The 20,189-nt window shown below is 46.0% G+C and overlaps 1 protein-coding gene across 1 annotated transcript in view; it reads right to left on the reverse strand.

Annotated features, from left to right (window-relative positions):
* Positions 1-2,569: 2,569 nt before the first annotated feature.
* The window catches only part of LOC146785724 (uncharacterized), a 43,258-nt gene continuing 25,638 nt past the window's right edge, over positions 2,570-20,189 (reverse strand). The window contains exons 2-3 of the mRNA XM_085633566.1: positions 2,918-3,260; positions 2,570-2,690 (exon numbers count right to left, since the gene is read on the reverse strand). Of these exons, the coding sequence (XP_085489692.1) occupies positions 2,596-2,690; positions 2,918-3,260 (438 nt within the window). The 3' untranslated portion in view covers positions 2,570-2,595. The remainder of the gene's footprint in view (positions 2,691-2,917; positions 3,261-20,189) is intronic.

Raw genomic sequence — 20,189 nt, forward strand, 5'->3', positions numbered from 1 at the left:
GAGCTTGTGCTGTGGACGGTTTCTGCCCACAACACAAGATCCCATAGAGAAATGGGAGTTTGTGTAAATACCTGCACCATGTGGCAGGCACCTCACAGTGCCTGCCACACAGTTCAGGGATTTACAGGGGGGCACCATGGGACTGGAGGCCACAGGGAGAAGGGGACCCAGCTATGGGGCCCCAAAGTCACTTTCCGACAGGCTTTTCATGTTGGGCTTTGTGTGGTTTCTGGGTCCTTGAGCCCATCAGAAGCCAGCCAGAATGACCAGACGTTTTGACTTCTGACCGCCTACATGGTTATTAGGCGGCCGAAACTCAAACCGGGGATGTCGGTCAGAAAACATTCGACCTGCGGTTGGAGGCTTTCCGACCGACATTCAACTGAGGCCTAAAGTGTACTTGCTGGTATGTTGCACTGAAAGTGAACACAAGGACAAACCTCAAATTGAAGTCACCCGAAATACCTGCAGGAGACAGTTTTGAGGCTCTAAGCTTTAAGAGGCGCAAGCAGGCACTTTAAAAAGCACGTTATGGGCTTGTATAATGAACGGGTCCTCTCAATGGAAATTGTATTTGGATTTGTCATTAAGGGGTCTAGAAGTCGAAGAGCTTTGGAATAGGGTCCTCTCTAGCAAGCTAACAAGTAAATTAATGAGTAAACAGGCGAAGCTGCTATCAGAGGTGCTCGAAAGGAAAGAATTCAGCAATAAGTCGCACTCCGAATTGGCACGTTCACTTTACAACTGTACCAACACCATATCATATTTGAATCAATATTGGTCACTCGAGTTAAAAAGGTATCTGTAGATTTGAATTGCTGCTACTAAACGCTCACTGGTACGGTAGATTAAAGAGTGTCCCAGATAGGCTCATTTGGAGCTACACAAATTTGGGCTAACGCCAATATTCGCATTCGCACATGTGTCCTGGCAGTGGAAACTTGTCTGATTGGTGACTCAGGCCAGCTCCCAGAATGGGTTTAAGGTTCATGAAGCAGGCAGCCAGAGTACTGAACGGCCAAACACCAATCGAGCAGCCCAGCGAAGTGAGGAGCTTAGCTGGAGAACTGAGCTGTGCATGATGCTGCAAGAAATGTGTCAATCTGTGTAACTCTGAAAGATGGCTTTCATTTGCTATTGTCAATCCATATTGGAGTTGTGATTTTTGCTTGCTTTTTGGTCAATTCATGGCACGCCCCTTATCTTCTTTTGATGCAGGTACCTAAAGATCTGACTGGATAGCCCCCATAGATTAGTCCGGCCTTGTGTGGAGTTTAAAATGTAGAATAGCTCTGATCATGATTGTTGCATGGTTCTTTTTGATTAAAGATTGTAAGCAAAACATTTTAAAAACATTTTAGTAGCTGCGTTCTGTTCTGTGCTAATGCCTTGTGACTTTAAAAATATTGGAAACGCGCCAGACGGGTGCCATATATGCCCTCATCAGCAGCAGAATAGACTACCGCAACACACTCTATACCAGAATCACCAGGAACCTCACCCGCACACTCCAGAACGCCTCCGCCAGACTAATCCTTAACCTACCCCCACCACTGCCACATCACCTGCGGGTACACTGGCTTCTCATCGAGGAGAGAATCACCTTCAAGCTCCTCACCTACACCCACAAAGCCCTCCACAACACCGGACCCGCCTACATGAACCACCGTCTCGCATTCCATGCACCCCAAAGATCCCTCCGCTCAGCCCAGCTCTCCCTTACGATGGTGCAGCGCATCAAGAAGACTAGAACAGGAGGCCGCTGCTTCTCCTTACTCGTGGCCAAGGCATGGAAGCCCCTCCCTCTACACCTCTGCCAGACACCATCTCTCTCCAAGTTCCTGAGGGGCCTCAAGACCTGGCTCTTCGACGAATCACCATGAGCTTAAGGCTACCGCACGAACACTGGCAAGCCCCAGAAGTTCGCAGGTCCTCTCAACTCTCTGTGAGTGCAAAGGAGCTGCGTTCACGTCTCCCCCTACGCCCTGAGACCCTCCCAGGTGAGTAGTTGCGCTTAATAAACACTGGTTGATTGATTGATTTATTAGCCAGTAATATTGTGGCCAGCTAGGTTTAAAAAACAGCCAAGACTCCTGACCAGACATGCAGTTTTAAAAGACGAATTTAATCAGGGACATTTTCAAAGATATTGTAATTTGATGGGTAATTGATATGTTCTACGGGCCAAAGACTTTATGAGCGGGGCCACACGTAAGATGGTTGGGTTGCCATATACTTTCTTATAATGTTGACAAAGTGGCAAAAATGAAAACTTTCATGCTCAAATGTTTGATATCTGTGAGTAATAGTCATGAACAAGGAGTGCAGGGGGTGCAACAGTATTCAGATCAATTGCACGGCTTTGGGTGTTGATTTTAGAATATTGTTTTTAAATCTCGGCAAGGATTTACTAATGTTTTATTATTTATGAGATTGTAATGAATTTAAGTACTCATACAATAAATAAATTCAGTTAAAATCATTTCGAGCAGAAAATGTCTCAGTGTGGGCTTGAGGACAAAAGGCTCGCGACACCGGGTCTATGAAAAGCAGGCTTTATTTGATACAGGCACTGTCTCCTAAGAGAAGCCAGAGTTAAGACACTTCACTATCCTTCTTGACGGGGTCCGGTTCACTGTGGCTTCCTTCTGGGCATCGTAGGGCCAGGTCGGGTCTTGATCCGATGGTCTCTAGCACATGTAAAGAGGAGGAGACGAGAATCAGTGTCCTGAATTTGACCAAAATTGAGGGAGGGGGAGTGAGGGAATCATGCGTGTGTGCTTGGTGCTAAACAGTGAAGTGCCCGTGCACAGGGAAACAGGAGTAGCCGAGAGGGGAGACAGAGTGCAGTGGAAACACCTCTCTATGAATCTGACTTTTCCTGTGATCCAACCCACCCCGCAAACTTGCTCCGTACCTTTGCTAGCCATGCTTCTCCTGAAGCGGGGCGTAGCGCAGAAACGGTTGCCTCCTGGCTGCTCCGGATCGCTGGTTCCCTCCGGGGTCTCAGGTAACGGACTTGCTCCCGCCAGTGTAGTTTCCTCGCTTCTTTCTCCCGCGTCGGTCTGCTGCGCTCGCTCAGTCCTCCCGGAAGCACGCTTCACCCCGGAAGGGCTGTCCTTGTACCTTATTGGCCAGGAAATGCCGACGTCATCCAAGAGGGCGGTCTGTTCACAGCTCGGGGTTTGCTTAAAGGGCCCGCTTCCCGAAACCAAGGCGTCCGCTTCTGGCGTGGTGAAGGAGTAGGCGTTCCATTCTTCCTGTTGAGAAATGAGAGGCTTTGTAACAGAGGGCGCAGACCATCATTCTGTTTCCATCCCGGAGTCTGAGGACACCTTGTGACATTCAGACTCTCAAAAAATATGCAAAATATCACTGACACAGTTGATAACATTTCATGAAATTTGTATAACGCAAACATCATACATTTTGAGAATTTTGCAGGTGTACATTTTTTTTTGCCCAGCCATAATCATAACATTCATGTCCCATTGAAATACACAGAATCAAGAAATCATTAAAGAATCATTAAAGGTCACAATGTAGAGTCACTGTTACAATTTATGAAACACATTGTTGAGTTTTGCACCAACTCAGTCTTAGACTTTAGTGAAGAAGCTGTGAGACAAGCCCAGGTAGAGGGGCAGTTATGTGTACCATTGGAAAGTAGTGCATTACTGAAGGAGCAAAAGGCAGGGAAAAACTCTTAGTGCAGAGAAGGAGTGAGACAAACTGTCCACACTTCATGCTTGCACATCAATCAACGCACATGTGATAAGAAGTCTGAGGAAGTAGCTAACATGACATGTGCTCCCTCCTCTGTGGCACTGGGAAGTATGACCAACTGATGGGTCAAATACTTGAATTAATCTCAGCCACTGGTAATTACTCAGGGCCATATGCCATCATACTACCTCTGACAGGAGCAAGCCATATGAAAATCTGCATTTGGTCCTGCTTCTATAGGAACAGTCGGTATTCAGACAAAACATCGAAATTGAAGTATCGTCATACCAAAATATCATATCCAAAATATCGTCATATGGAAATATCCTCTGCAAGAGTGTTGTTGCCAAGAATATTGATTTTAAGGCAAGTAATGTCAATTTTTAAACTATCGGTCATTGATAATATTGTTTTTTAATTATTGGTATGTTATTTTGGTATATTTTAAATGTATATGATGTGAATTGTTTGTATAATTATTATGTTTTTTTAATATAGTTGTTCCATTTATAGTAGTTATGAAAGTTAATGTAATAATTTGTTTGTGATTTTTAGTACCGTTGCGGGTTGTGGGTTTATAGGGGTACAGGGTTGGAAGGAGGTTAGTTATTGTTAGACCTGGCATCATTGGCGTGGGTCTCCCTTCCCCTCTCCTCTTCCTATTTTTTATGTTGGCTAGACTTAGATGCTCTGGGCGCTGTGCCACTGCTAATCGGTGCCACAGTGCGAATGCTCCCTGTATATAAATTACTGTTTGACTTAGGATAACCATAATGCCTAGATCTGTGTAGCATGTCCAATAGTGAGTTACCCTCCATTTCACTGTCCTTACTGTGACACGATATGTTCTCATAGGCCAGACTGGGCCGGTTGAGGATTACTTTCTATCATCCTATCTGGCCCCAGGAACCTAATAGGAACTTCGAGTTTGATATGTTTGTGCTCAGGACCTTGAGAGACATCTTTTAGTAAGGACCGTTTATATATCCCATGTTTAGAAATGCCTCTTCTGAAAACGCTGTAGTTTCTTGCCTAAGCTTTACTGTAGGCTTTGAGAGTATGTATATTGGCCGTGTGGTTTTGGAGCAGCAGGGCCAGCTGGGTCAGACCTGGCTGGAGAGAGAGATCAGTATTCAGAGCCTGGGGAGGGGTGACTCTTTGATATGAGCAGGGCCGTGCCTGGCAAGGTGAATGATGGCTCCACCTCCCACTGGGTGTCTGATAGCAGACCCCCTTGGTTTATGTCATCTCATAAACCAAGTGCTCCCCGACCCCACCGAACTGGTTCTGACTGGAGTCAGGGATTTTCAACCTTAGAGAACAAAGACTTTTTAGGTAAAAAATGCAGCGCTGGAACTTTGGCCGGGTGTGTTCCTTCTGGATGTCAAGACAAAAGTCTGTCCGAGTGAACAGAGGAAAAGGACTTTGAAACCTTCACCAAGCTTGCCGAAGAAACTACCCGAGGGCCTGAATCGAGAGCGCCTCCGGCAGAAGTCTCAGGGACATCAGACCTCCCCCGTCAGCCGTCGGAATTCCTGTGCGAGGAACTTTGCTTGCAGGTGAGGCCTCCGTCGAGTAATCCGAAGCCTCTAGTTCTACTGTGAGGACCTTGGACTGAGCACCTTTGAAACTTTTGCTGAACCTGCGCGGGCCGCCGCAGCTAAGAGAGAGCTGCCGCCGCTGAGTGCCCACCTGAATCTGAACCCTTGAACCTTTCGCTGGATCCGTGTGGGCTGCTGCAGCTAAGAGAGAGCTGCCACCGCTGAGAGCCCGCCTAAATCTGAACCCTTGAACCTTTCGCTGGATCCGTGTGGGCCGCTGCAGCCAAGAGAGAGCTGCAGCTGCTAAGAGGCCGCCTGAATCTGAACCCTTGAACCTTTCGCTGGATTCGTGTGGGCCGGTGCAGCTAAGAGAAAGCTTCCGCCGGTGAGAGCCCGCCTGAATTAGAACCTTTGAACCATTCGCTGGATCCGTGTGGGCCGCTGCAGCTAAGAGAGAGCTGCCGCTGCTGAGAGCCCACCTGAATCTGAACCCTTGAACCTTTCGCTGGATCCGTGTGGGCTGCTGCAGCTAAGAGAGAGCTGCCGCCGCTGAGAGCCCGCCTGAATCTGAACCCTTGAACCTTTCACTGGATCCGTGTGGGCCGCTGCAGCTAAGAGAGAGCTGCCGCCGCTGAGAGCCCGCCTGAATCTGAACTCTTGAACCTTTCGCTGTATCCGTGTGGGCCACTGCAGCTAAGAGAGAGCTGCTGCTGCTGAGTGCCCACACCCTTGCCAATGTTTGCATCATCGTGGTGCGTCCTGAGGGCCGCCACAGCTAAAGAGAGAGCTGCTGCCGCTGAGTGCCCGCACCCTTTGCCACTGGGCATCATCGTGATTCGTCCTGTGGGCCGCCGCAGCTAAGAGAGAGCTGTGGCCGCTGAGTGCCCACACCTGTGTCAACTTTGCATCATTGGGATTTGTCCTCTGGGCCGCCGCAGCCCAGAGAGAGCTGCAGCCGCTGTGTGCCCGCTCCTTGTTCACCCTTGTCGAGGATTGTTGCTATCGTCTCGTGGGCCGCCGCAGCTAAGAGAGAGCTGCTGCTGCTGTGAGCCCACCATAGAGCTGCACGACGTGAGTCATCGCCACCCCAAGCCCGGTCCACCGCAGCCGCGTGCTGCTGCCGCCGCTGAGAGCCCGCCTGTCCCCGAGTGCCCGAATCATTGTGGGTGCCTGCTACGGACCTCTGCAGCCCAGACTTGTGGTCGCTGGGAGTCCGCCTGTCATCGTCTCTGCTTCTTTGAGAAGCTGCGTGCTGTGTCCCCTTTCCCCGACAGGTATCTGGTGTGCGGCAGGTCGTGTAGGCCCGGCCTTGAACTCAGTCAGTGTCACGTTCTGGTGAATACGTATTGCCTTTTGGAGTCCCTACGAGTTGACGTGAATTGTAGTTGTTGAAACGCTTTGAGAATTTTGAGTTAAACTGTTAGATGAAGATACTATTTTTCTATACCTACCTGAGTTGTGTCCTTTTGTGGTGTCATTACTGCCGTGTTGTACTTGGTCATAAATGCTTCACACACTGCCTCTGAGATATGCCTAACTGCTCATGCTACGTTGCCACAGGATTGAGCAGGGGTTGTCAAAGGGGATAGCCCACTTGCCCTGACTTGGGAAGAAGGGTCCCTATTTGGACATTGACGCCCGCCACTGCCAACTAGAGACCCCCATTTCTAACATTGGCGGTCAGCGGTGAGGATCAGGACTTGCATTTATGATCCACGTACAATAACTGGTAAACACCAATGGTGAATGTAGACCGAAGCGCAGCCACGATTTTTATTTATTAGTATTGTTCGGTTGGTTGTCTTAGTATTGAATTGTTGATAGCAGCCAATGCTTCGGAGGATCTCGTCTTTGAGGAGGAAAGATTAGATACCTATACTGCCAGACAGCTGAAGTCGTTTTGTAAGCAATTCGCAGTCCCTGTGATAGGCCTCTCTAGGAAAGAGGAGTACCAGAAGGCGCTGAAAGCCTGGTGGGAAGCGAGAGAGTCTGCTGGGGATGAGGAAGAGAACGCTGGAGGGCAGCAGGATGATGCAGTAAAAGGGGGAGCGATAGAACACCCTCCAATCCAGGTAGTAGTGTATCCTAAAGGAGCCTGACCCCAGAGGAGCTGGAGTGTGGTAAATAATTTAATTACCGGTTCTTAATTTGATGCGGAAAATCTATAATAATAGCTCAGTAAAATAAGAGGCAGAATCCGTGGTATTAGAGGTTCGGAACGAGCTTTATTCCAAAATCAATTCGAATTGATGGACTCCATATTCCATCACCACGAAGGTTCAGGAAGTGAAGGACCATACTTTATTGACAAGTAATCATTTTTATACAATAGGCATTACAGTGAAACAGATGCAGGAGGCGTAACAATTGATAGCAAAGATAAAACATACATGCGTAACTAAAAATGGGTGTAACTGGGCGTAACTAAAGAACGTCATCAGGTATGATGTCATAAATGGGTGGTTTCATGAAAGAATTTCGCAATGTCAGCAGAAATACTTGGCAGAGATGCGCGCGCAGCAGCATGACGTGTGATTGACGTGCAACTAGGGGGTGAAGGGGACTTGACATTTAGCTCTACATGTGGAGACAGAAGTCTGGGGGGTCAAGTCAACCTAATCCCAAATCATATCTAACATCCTATGTTTAAAGAACTATGTTATCCAAAAGGAAAGGTCTTTCGAGCAAAATCTATTCTATACTGACTGTGAGTGCGTGTACAAGCGTCTAAGTGTCTACACTAGATGCGAGGGCAGAAATCTTCCATAGTAACAGGGCTATGAATTACTTGCATAAAGACAGAGAAGCCGGGCCCTTTGCTCGGTAGCTGGAAGAATGTTTACTTAAACTACTAGACAGGAATGCATTGGATAGGGAGCGGAGCAGATAATCTCGAAGGTGAAATACAGTTTTTGGCAGGCAACAGGCTGGAGTCAGGCACCGTTAGCCGCGCAGGGAGTGGGACAAAGTTCATGGATACAGATGCGAGCTCAAACTGGAGCTTTCAGAGGCAGAAGGCAAGAAAAGGCTTGATGGCAGAATCAGGGCCTACTCGCCTGGACTGTAAAATGGAATAAATGAACCATATAAAGCCGGTGGCCTTTCATACTTAGGAATAGAATATCCGACCCATTCATGGCGGATCTGAAAGAGGACATGTTGACGGTGGACGCACATGTGTTTGCGTCTTCATAACTGGAACTGGAGGAAACATACATGTACTTGTGATTTATACATGAAACCGTTGGGGTCCAAGATAGGGGACATAACCGACCATAAAAATCCATATTTCCACATTCCCTCCTTGTCCCCTACTTGCCCTTAAGAGATATCAATCTTCATTAATCCGTTGATCTGTTCATATAGCATCATTTGTTCTTCTTTCTTCTTCCGGGATGAATGAAATCTTGGTGGTGGAATACACGATGTGGCACACAGACCACAAATCGCTGGTCCACATTGTAGGCATAAACAGCAACTGAATAGTAGGAGAAAGCCAATACCTAGGAATGATAGGACCCTCCATCCAAAGGTAGACAATACACTCCAAAACCAACCGGACCAAGTCCAGGTGCCTGGATTCTGGTGTATCTGGCTTACAATCTTATGAAGGCGAGTTATGGCTTTATATACAGATGGCAAATTTTCTGGTATGAAAATGCAACAGCTTGATCCGATGACCCTACAAGCTCCGCCCCTATCGGCCAGGATGACGTCAAGGACAAGACGATTTTGAAGCACAACAATCCGCATAGCAGACTGCTCTTCTGTTAAATTGCCTAAGGCGGAAATAGTTTCGTTCACTACTGCTTCAAGGGTTCTGGTTAATCTACGTATCAGCTTACTATTGGTAACTGTACCTATATAGGGAAAGAGACCTTTATTGAAATCTGTGTATTTTTCCCATGCTGTCTCAGTGTAATCGACTATTGGGAGATCTCTCCGTTTTCTATTGTGTACTAAATGAGTATTTCTATGATAATCAGGAGGAGCTAGGAAAACAGGTGGCAAAAGGAATCCGATGTAGCAGGTACCATCCCAATCTAGAGGCAAACGTATATATGCAGTCTGACCACATATGAAGTAGGAATGGCGAGAAGCTCTAAATGTAGACTTGCCTTGATCACTGAATTTTATCACAGTGGTGCATTTACTATGGCCCATATGTATGGAACCATTCTTTCTCACACATAATTCACCTTTTACTGAAAATACTGACATGGCGGGCAAAATTGGTGCAGCTTCGGATTCAACATTCAGGATCATGAGATTGAGCGTGAAATTCCCTAATCCATATACTTCATTTTCTAGATCAGTTCCTGTTCTTTTGGGAAGTCCCTTCTTGTCAGGGTAGCAGATTTTGAGCAAAACTAAGTTCAGGTTTCCCCATACCCAGTTGTCTTTATCAACTGCAGAATTCGAATCTAGGGAATTAATCAAACTAAACCATGCTCCACAGGAGCCATTGTGTGTGAACGGGTATGGAAAGAGAGGCAGAATTCCCTTATAGTTCTGATAGGGAGGGAGTCGGCCACATATCCAACAATTTGTAGCATTGCTAACCTGATGGGAATGATGTAACATACTAATAAAAGTGTTATTGCGCAGCGCAAATCTATAGGACAACTCATGCGGGGGTAATTCACTAAAAGAATGTTCAGCAGTAACATTGTAAATATGTTTAGAAATAGGATAATATATGTGCAACAATATACTTGCAGCGATTATTAAAAGACTTAAGAAAAACAAAATTAATAACGTCACTGTGCAATGACTACGCAGTGATTTACAGTACGCATGTTGTTTCAACTGCATTTTTCTGTTTCTTTCTCTATTCAGGTCTAGAGGATACATGTCAGAGACAAATTCGACCGATTCACCTTGGAGAGGACTTAAACAATCAAATTGCCTGACTTGTTAGACCTTAGTTTTAGTTTATATTGTTCCTTGTCATTCAGTTCAACCAAAGGAAGCTTTGAGTCAATCGGTGAAGACACGCGAGGTGTGTCGTTTACATCGGACGGTAGTCCATGAAATTTCTTGATATGACTTGAATGTATCCAGCCTTTTCGACCTTCGATCTTCACGGCTGTCCTCGTGGTTAACAGTACGAGTTGAGGCGATTTCCACCTAGGATCCAGCTGAGACTTCCGGTCAAAGTTCCTCACTAACACCAAGTCCCCTGGAATTACGTCATGGGGTTTCACCTCGGTGTTGTCGGGAAAGGCTGCAGCTACCTGTGAACGACAAGATTGTAGTGCAGACATCAAGGAAGCCAAGTAATCTGTCAGCATATTACAGTCAACATCAGTTATTTTGCGTGGTATAGGCGTCCCCCACATATTTGGTGGTCTACCGAAGATCACCTCATAAGGGGATAGCCCTGTTCGAGAGTGTGCTACCATTCTCATGTAAAAGAGTGCAACTGGTAAGGCTACTACCCAGTCGACACCTTTCTCTCTACATATTTTGGACAATCTAATTTTCAGAGTTTGATTATGTCGTTCCACGAGACCTGCTGCCTCGGGGTGTCGGACACAGTGAAATCTCCACTGATAGCCTAACAAAAGAGAAACGTGTTTCATTAGTTCGGATGAGAACGGCTGGCCGTTATCTGAGTAGACAACACGTGGTAAACCGTACCGTGGGAAGAATTCTCGAACCAACTGTTTGGCAGTAGTCGGGGCAGTGTAATCTGAAACCGGGTATGCCTCTGTCCAACGGGAAAGAGCACAGACAACTACGAGAACATATTTGAATCCTCGACATCGTTCCATCTGGATATAATCCATCTGGAGGACTTCAAAAGGGTGATCAGGAGGCTGAAATCCACCTTGTTCTACGGGAATGCTTTTACCTGGGTTAAACTGGCAACAGATCATACAGGTACGAACTTTTTGTTTAGCTGCTGCTCGTAAATGTTTGTTGAACCAAATGTGTTGAATGCTGTCTAGCATAGCTTTTTCTCCTAGGTGCGCTGGACTATGTACAGTGTTAATGATAACTTGGACCATCGAATCAGGAAGGAACCATACAGATTTTTCCTTCGTCATCCATCCTTGATCCGTTTGGATCCCTCCTAATTCAGTCCATTTCTTTATTTCATCTGGTGTAGCATATGTCTGTATGTCAATTACGTCAAGAGCGGGATCCTTAACCGTCATGCAATGTGTTGGTGTCGGGACTATTGTCTTTGTCATGGCAGATGTGTGAGTTTGAGCAGTCTGTTTAGCTGTTCTGTCAGCTAGGTCATTGCCTTGGGAAATGATATCAGTGACTTTCGTATGAGCTTTACATTTCATAATTGATATTGCAGTGGGTAGATGTATTGCATCTAATAAGGCATGAATGAGGGGTCCGTGCTGAATGTGGGCACCGTGAGAAGTTAAATAACCTCTCTCTCGCCACAGCACGCCGAAGTCATGTACAACTCCGAATGCATAACGTGAATCAGTGTATATGTTGACTTTTTTATTCGTAGCTTGAATACAGGCTTGTGTCAGAGCGACGAGCTCTGCTGCTTGAGCGGACAAGGTATTTATGCGATTTGTTTCAATGACTTCAGTGTCTGTTGTGACTGCGTAAGCGGCCACTAACTCTCCTGTACTTGTTCTCATACATGAACCATCTACATACAACGTCAGGTCTGGGTCTGACAATGGGACGTCTGTCAAGTCTTGTCTGGGTTTCGTCGTGATAGTGATAACTTCAATACAATCATTTGCAAGTGGGTCTGTTCCATTTACTGGTAACAGTGTGGCAGGATTCAATGTACTACAACGTCTGATTTCTATATGTGGCTGAAACAATGTTAATTCGTAACCAGTGAGTCGTGCTATAGTCAAGTGTTGTGTTTGTGTGCGGTTCAAGAGAACCTCTACTGCATGTGGTACTTGTACTGTCAATTGGTGTCCTAACACTATGGCATCGCTTTGTCGTATTGCTAAAGCTGTCGCTGCCACTGATTTCAGGCACGCAGGCAGAGCCTGAGCTACGGGATCTAATGTACTAGAAAAATAAGCACATGGTTTGTGTGATCCTGCTTGTTCCTGTGTGAGTACTGACAAGGCAGTACCTTCGCGTTCTGTAACAAAGAGTGTAAACTGTTTATTGTAACATGGTGTTGCTAAAACAGGCGCTTGACATAAAGCTTTCTTTAGGCTTTCAAAAGCTTGTGTATGTTCCTGAGTCCAAGGGAGAACAGTCGATGTGGCTGCCTCCTGTGTTGTCAACTGAATGAGTGGTTTTGCTAGAAATGCATACTGCGGGATCCACTGCCTACAATATGAAGTGAGGCCTATAAAGGCCCGCACCTCCTTTTGTGTCTTGGGTATTGGCATGTTAGCAATTAACTGGATGCGATCTGGTGTAAGCTGCCTTCCCTCCTTGGACAGCGAGTGACCAAGGTAAACAACTCGCTGGACACAGAATTGCAGCTTAGAAGGGGACACCTTGTGCCCCTTTTCGGCCAAAAATTGTAAAACCGTCAGTGAGGCTTTTTCACATTCAGGTTCGCTTCTAGCGGTGATCAGCAGATCATCGACATATTGAAGCAGGGCAGTGTTGACTGGCATGTGGATACTGTCAAGTTCTCGTTTTAGTGCTTGGCTATAGATGCTGGGGCTTTCTGTGAATCCTTGAGGTGCGCGTGTGAATTTAAAGCTTCGTCCATTTAAACTAAATCCGAACAAGTATTGGCTTTCCGGATCTATTGGGACGCTGAAAAAAGCATTCTTGAGATCAATTACAGTAAAGAATGTTGCTTCGGAATCAATGGCTGTCAGTAATGAAGAAATGTCTGGGACCACGGGGTATTGTGGTACAATACATTTATTTAATTCGCGCAGATCAATAACCAATCGATATACTGGCGGGGCTTTTGGATCAGTTCGTTTAAGAATCGGAATTATCGGTGAATTACATACATTGGAGTCGGTTTCCACAACCACTCCTTGGGTAATAAGCTCGTCAATGATTTGCAGTAAAGCCACTACAGCATCTGGGGGTAACTTGTATTGTCGCATTCGTGGTAGTACCACTCCTGCCTTTAGTGTGACTCGATATGGTGTAATGTTCATGCAACCAACATCTGTAGGGCCTTGTGCCCATAAATGTGTGGGTAAAGTCTGCAGTCGGTGATCCATGTCTCGGGACACGTAGTGCCCTTTGAAATCACGTAAAAACAATCTTACTCCTTCCGGAGAACAACATATTATAGCTCCTAGAGCTTTCAATGTTTTTATACCTAACAAGTTTTCTGGACATGATTTAGTAAGTAATAAATCTGTAGTTCGTGTCAAGGGACCAATCGTAAGTGGAAGAGGCTGTGATACTTCGTTAATGATAGGTTTTCCTGAAAAGCCAAGGGAAATATTCTGTGAGCCTGAGAGGGGTGCCCCTGGAACTTCACTACGTTTTATTGTTGTTCGGCTTGCCCCTGTATCAAGTAAAAATTTTCTATCTTGGCCTAATAGTTCACTGTGTACATAAGGTCCTTCTTGATCTACAGGAACCTCAATAAGGGGTAAGCCAACTTCCCTCTCTAGGCTGCTTCATGAATATCGTTGATAATCAGGATAGTCATACTGTGCGGTCTGGTACATCTGTCGTGTCGTCGTTTGTGTGGCAGCAATAGGCTGCGGTGGTGGAGCTGACATAGACTGTTGCGGAGCTGGCATGGACTGTGCATGCTGCGGAGCTCCTTGTTGGTTCTGATCCTGTCTAAGTGGCCGTGGTCTTTCTTTTGTATTACCTATGGCGATATTATGTTTTAAAACTGGACAATCGTGTACATAATGACCTGGCTGTTTACAATAGTTTCATGTCCCTTTTACAGGACCTGTTGAAACACTGGACTGTGTCATACCCTTTTTATGACCGTCAGCTGGAACTGTCTGGGAAACTAGCATTTTCATTTTCGTGTCTTTCATGCGTCTTTGTTCATGTTCTTGTTCCTCTCTAATTCTATTGTGATGGTACTGTAACATTTGTAACATTTGTGACGGAGTGTTACCTTGCCAAGTACTCTCGAATTTCAATACTCTATTCTTAACTTGGGGCAAGGAATTTTCAACTAACTTTGTCACAAACAGATGTGGATACGATTCGCTACTTGCTTTTATTCCACTATTTATACCAAAACATTTTTCGAATCGGGCATAGAAATCACTAGTGTCTTCATCTGGTTTTTGTTTACAGGCTGATATTGCACCCCAGTCTTCCTTTTTCGTAGTTAATAAACGTGGCAGTACCTGTACTAGTAAACCTGGTAGTGTTTTGGTCTTTTCCCCAAGCCCTGCACCTGGACCTCGAGCTTTTTCTTCGTTTTCTAATGCTGTCCAATCTATCTTTTGGTCTCCCACCTCCCAATCCTTTTCCTTGAGTTTTTCGTAAATGCCCGCAGGCATTAATACCTTCAATATTGTCATAATGTCGGGATAGGTATATTCTCCCATGAGCAACATGTCTTTAATTTCACGGTGGAAACCCGCTGGGTCTTTGTCATGACTGGGTACCACCTTCTTCATTTCCAATAGTTCTATTTTAGATATGGGTGTGTATACAAACACACGTTTAAACTGATTGTCCTCACCTTTTATCGGGTGGACTTCGCGTAAGGGATTCTGTCTATCCATATAATACGTCGTTCTTTCCTTGATGGGCAGTGAGACATGTTCGGGGCATACAAAAAGAATGTACTGCTTTCTGGATTCTAGTATTTCTCTAATTAACTCAGTACCTGAACCTCTCCATTTATTCGTGAGTAATTCAGTCAATATATTAGGTAAGGGGCCAGGATCGGAGTGTTGGCTTTTATATAATATAAGGAGTTGTTGAATCATATAGATACCAGCTAAACGCTGTTCATCTGGGGCGAGGTTCAAAAACGTGTGGGCTAATGTATCATCACTATATTTTCCGGGACTATCAACCCAATGAACGGCTGACCTGGCTAATTCTTGTTCGTCCATAGAATCGAGTATATGATAACCCCTTCGTTCTCGGAGTAATTTGTCAGCGGCTTGGAACGAATGTTCGGGGGACCTTATATTTATTATAGGAGTTTGGAAATTTCTGCTATTATCTGGACGTATCGGACGTATCGGATCAGTAAAGCATCTAGTATTATTGCAAGATCTTCCTCTACCTACATAGGCCATGGTTTCTAACTGTCCTGTGGGCAGTTCTAATTCTTCCTCCTCCTCGGTTTGTTCAGGCTCGTCTACTGCTAATCTTTCTTCGTGTATTCGTTCTACTTCTTTGCGGATCTTGCGGCACATAGCTACTATACATGATCGTTTATCATGTCTTCCCTCTGATATATTCCTACTCCATGTGGTAAGAATTTGCATTTCTTCCGGATTTACCCCTGGTCGGTCTTGATTTCTGATCACACAGTTTATGAGGAAACGTAACAGTTCCCCCTGTATTTCCACTTTCTGGTACTCCATGGCTCTGTTAATACTCTCAGAATCTCGCCCTGACTGGACAAAGTGATATATATTTTCTAAATGTGTAGTCATTCCTGGTAGCTTCCCTAAATATATTGCAGCTCGTCGGATACGTAATGATGCCAGCAGCATTTCGTCCCCTTTTCCGGGCACAGGGTCATATCTACAATCTATTAGAAGTTCCTTGAGCGTGTCGGGAGTTACTAGTTTGGGCGTACGTTGGTGGGCTAATTCTTGAAAGGAAAGTTTATTTACTCTGGGTGGCGTGGAAAAAATGTTCGATGTACCTCCGGTAGCACCACCTGGGGTGCTGGATGTGAAAGGATTCGTTGAACGTGATATAGCAACCATAGGTGTGGATACAGATGTAGAAACAGATGTGCTTGCCGGAACTTGTGTCGGAGTTTGCTGTTGCGGAGGTACAGACGGAAGAGGGTCTTGGCGTTGAACCCCCTCGGCAGGCGGTCTATGTGGCGCAGCATTAGCATACTCGGGAGCTGCGTCGTCTAAATAAGACGAAAGGAAAACATCTTCTGCGGTTCTGGGATGCCCTTTGGGATGTACTTTTATCGGAAACAATGGGGGTGGCAAGTCTTTTGGTATCTCCGGAGTAGCCTTAGGTAATCCTTCGGCCAGAAGAGGATACATACCATTCATAAGGGCATTTCTTTGCCTGTCTGTTTGTTCTGACTTTACTCGAGTACCTTCTTCAATTAATAGATTTTCTCGAACTTTATTTGAATTCTCCTTACTTTTCTCTTCCTGTCTGAGCGCTTTTTCTGTACGCCTATGTGATTCTTTACGCCATAATTCAATGGCATCTTTCTGTGACTGTCTAGCTTTCTTTTTCCATAATTCTTCCTCTACTTTCATGATGCAATCTGCATCCCAGGTCCCAGCTGCGGGCCACCTCTGACTTTCTGGTAATTCCTTGGTGTAGTCTACCCATAAATCAAGAAATAATATGGCGTCTAGGCCATGTTTATGATACATGAAGTACCCTGGAGTGTCCCTAGGAGGAATGGGAACAGCTTCTTCGAGTACCCCTTTTCTAGTTTTGATCTGTCTTAATTTCGAAAAGAGCGGCATATTGAGAACTGATCTGATACCTAAATTTGAACACGTTTAATACCACAAAACACAATAATGAACAGTCATTCACACCACAATATACAGAACGTATTTAAAACATTTTAACATTTAACGTTTAATGAAACAATGATGGCCATTTAGGGAACTAGTCACTAAGCATAATAATTATATACTAGACATACTTGATATACTGCTAAACAGTACAGATACACTGCTGAAACAGTGCAGACCGGATTTGTGTACCCAAACCCGTCTTGACCGGCACAAATTATGTGCACGTCAGAACGCCTCCCCGACAATGGTACTCACCGGGTAGCTCGGAACGGAAGGCCTCGGAACTGAACTGAACTGGACTTGAACCGGACTGGAATCGACTCGAAACTTCGGAAACTTCGGAAACTGGTGGGCCTCTGTATACCTCGGATCTTGCTCTCTCAGCTAGGCTCTGGTCGGGATACTTCGCACTTCTCACCGCCTCGTCTGGGTGTTGATCGCAGCCTCAGTTACCCCCGCTCGGCAGGAGGGAGATACAGGAAATCCTGTGGGTACGCGTTGTTGTCCGTCCAGCTGTGACAGGAGACCGGGCCTGCAACGCACCTCCGGCGCGTGAGATGAGAAAGTGTCCCTGTTCGGGCGCCATATATGTGGTAAATAATTTAATTACCGGTTCTTAATTTGATGCGGAAAATCTATAATAATAGCTCAGTAAAATAAGAGGCAGAATCCGTGGTATTAGAGGTTCGGAACGAGCTTTATTCCAAAATCAATTCGAATTGATGGACTCCATATTCCATCACCACGAAGGTTCAGGAAGTGAAGGACCATACTTTATTGACAAGTAATCATTTTTATACAATAGGCATTACAGTGAAACAGATGCAGGAGGCGTAACAATTGATAGCAAAGATAAAACATACATGCGTAACTAAAAATGGGTGTAACTGGGCGTAACTAAAGAACGTCATCAGGTATGATGTCATAAATGGGTGGTTTCATGAAAGAATTTCGCAATGTCAGCAGAAATACTTGGCAGAGATGCGCGCGCAGCAGCATGACGTGTGATTGACGTGCAACTAGGGGGTGAAGGGGACTTGACATTTAGCTCTACATGTGGAGACAGAAGTCTGGGGGGTCAAGTCAACCTAATCCCAAATCATATCTAACATCCTATGTTTAAAGAACTATGTTATCCAAAAGGAAAGGTCTTTCGAGCAAAATCTATTCTATACTGACTGTGAGTGCGTGTACAAGCGTCTAAGTGTCTACACTAGATGCGAGGGCAGAAATCTTCCATAGTAACAGGGCTATGAATTACTTGCATAAAGACAGAGAAGCCGGGCCCTTTGCTCGGTAGCTGGAAGAATGTTTACTTAAACTACTAGACAGGAATGCATTGGATAGGGAGCGGAGCAGATAATCTCGAAGGTGAAATACAGTTTTTGGCAGGCAACAGGCTGGAGTCAGGCACCGTTAGCCGCGCAGGGAGTGGGACAAAGTTCATGGATACAGATGCGAGCTCAAACTGGAGCTTTCAGAGGCAGAAGGCAAGAAAAGGCTTGATGGCAGAATCAGGGCCTACTCGCCTGGACTGTAAAATGGGATAAATGAACCATATAAAGCCGGTGGCCTTTCATACTTAGGAATGGAATATCCGACCCATTCATGGCGGATCTGAAAGAGGACATGTTGACGGTGGACGCACATGTGTTTGCGTCTTCATAACTGGAACTGGAGGAAACATACATGTACTTGTGATTTATACATGAAACCGTTGGGGTCCAAGATAGGGGACATAACCGACCATAAAAATCCATATTTCCACAGGAGGACAGGGAGAGAGATAGGAGGCATAGTTTGGAGATGGCTAAATTGAAAGGTCAGAAGGACCTTGAGAGTCAGAAGTTAGACATTGAGAAGAATCGATTGTCACTTGAACTTGAGAAAATGAAAATGGAGCATGAGAGAATGTTGAGGGAGATAGAGATCAGGGCGAGGAGTGTCCTGGTCTCCCCCTCTGGTGGCAACATACCTTTAGTAACTCCTGAGAGTAGAGTTTATATTCCTAAAGATGTCATTAAGGATTTTCACAAGAGTGAGGATATTGGGCAATGGTTAGCTGCATATGAGATAGCCATGGTATCCCACCGGGTCCCTGAGAAGGATTGGGAAGCGGGGTTGTGGGGACGCTTTGTGAGTGATGGTAGGGATACCCTGTTGGACCTGCCTGAGGAGAGCAGGATGGTGTATGCCCATATGAAGGAAGCTTTGATGACCTGTTATGGTTTGACCCCAGAAATGTACAGGCAGAGGTTTAGAACCTGTAAGAAGTTAGAGGGTACCACATGGGTTGAATATGTGTCGTATTTCTGCAGAGCAATAGATCACTGGGTAAAAGGTAGCAAAGTGGAAACTTATGAGCAGTTGTATGATTTGTTTGAGTGAGAGAATTTTTCTAGTAACTGCTTTCCACAGCTACGCCAGCACCTGATTGATAGCAAGCTGACTAAACGTAGGAAGCTTGCTGAGGAGGCGGACCGCTGGGTGAGCACCCGGGTCTGCAAAGGTTTTGTGGGAGACTTCGCCAGAGATGGGCAGGGTCCCCAGCAGAGAAGTGGGGGGGACAAGGGTAAGCCAAGTGAGTTCCAAAGAGGGCCTCATAGTAATTCCCCAGGGAACCAAGCAGTGGTGTTCCAGCCTCCCCCTGAGAAGAAGTCAGTGTCCCCGACAGGTAGGCCTGTTCAGAGGGAACCACTCACTTGTTTCAAGTGTGGTCAAGTAGGCCACTGGTATTATTATCCCCAGGGTCCCCAGAGGGACCCCAATGCAGCCCCTTGTGCACCACCCCGAGCACCATCCCACCAGATTGCCAGTGTAGCCCTGGGGGGGGGGGGAGGTGGAGGTCCAAGGTGGGTGGGATCCTGTAGAGTTAACCCTTGTCTCGCTAGGAGACTTTGAGAAGGTCCCTAACCACACACAGCCTAATAACACTAAAAAGTACCGGCAGTGGGTGACCATCAATGGCCATAAGGTGGAGGCTCTCAGGGACACCAGAGGTGGTGTGACTGGTGTAAGCTCCAGGTTGGTGTTCAAAGAGCAGGTTGTCCCCCATGCATTGTGCCCCGTAGTGTCAGCAGACAACTCAGAGAGCCAGTGTGAGGTGGCTCAGGTTCCCTTCGAGTGGGGGGGTCGCAGGAACTCTTCAAGTGGCTGTGAGGCCCGCCATGCCTGTAGACTGTCTGCTGGGCAATGATCTAGAGCACTCCCCATGGGCTACATTGGAGAGAAAGTCTCCTTTGGAAATGTTGGGCCTGCCTGAGTGGGCATGTGCGACCTCTCGGTCCATGACAGCTCAGAAGGGTGTTCAGGAGGGCCTGGAGCC

Source organism: Triturus cristatus, chromosome 11 (genome assembly GCF_964204655.1).
Source record: "Triturus cristatus chromosome 11, aTriCri1.1, whole genome shotgun sequence".
Classification (NCBI taxonomy): domain Eukaryota; kingdom Metazoa; phylum Chordata; class Amphibia; order Caudata; family Salamandridae; genus Triturus; species Triturus cristatus.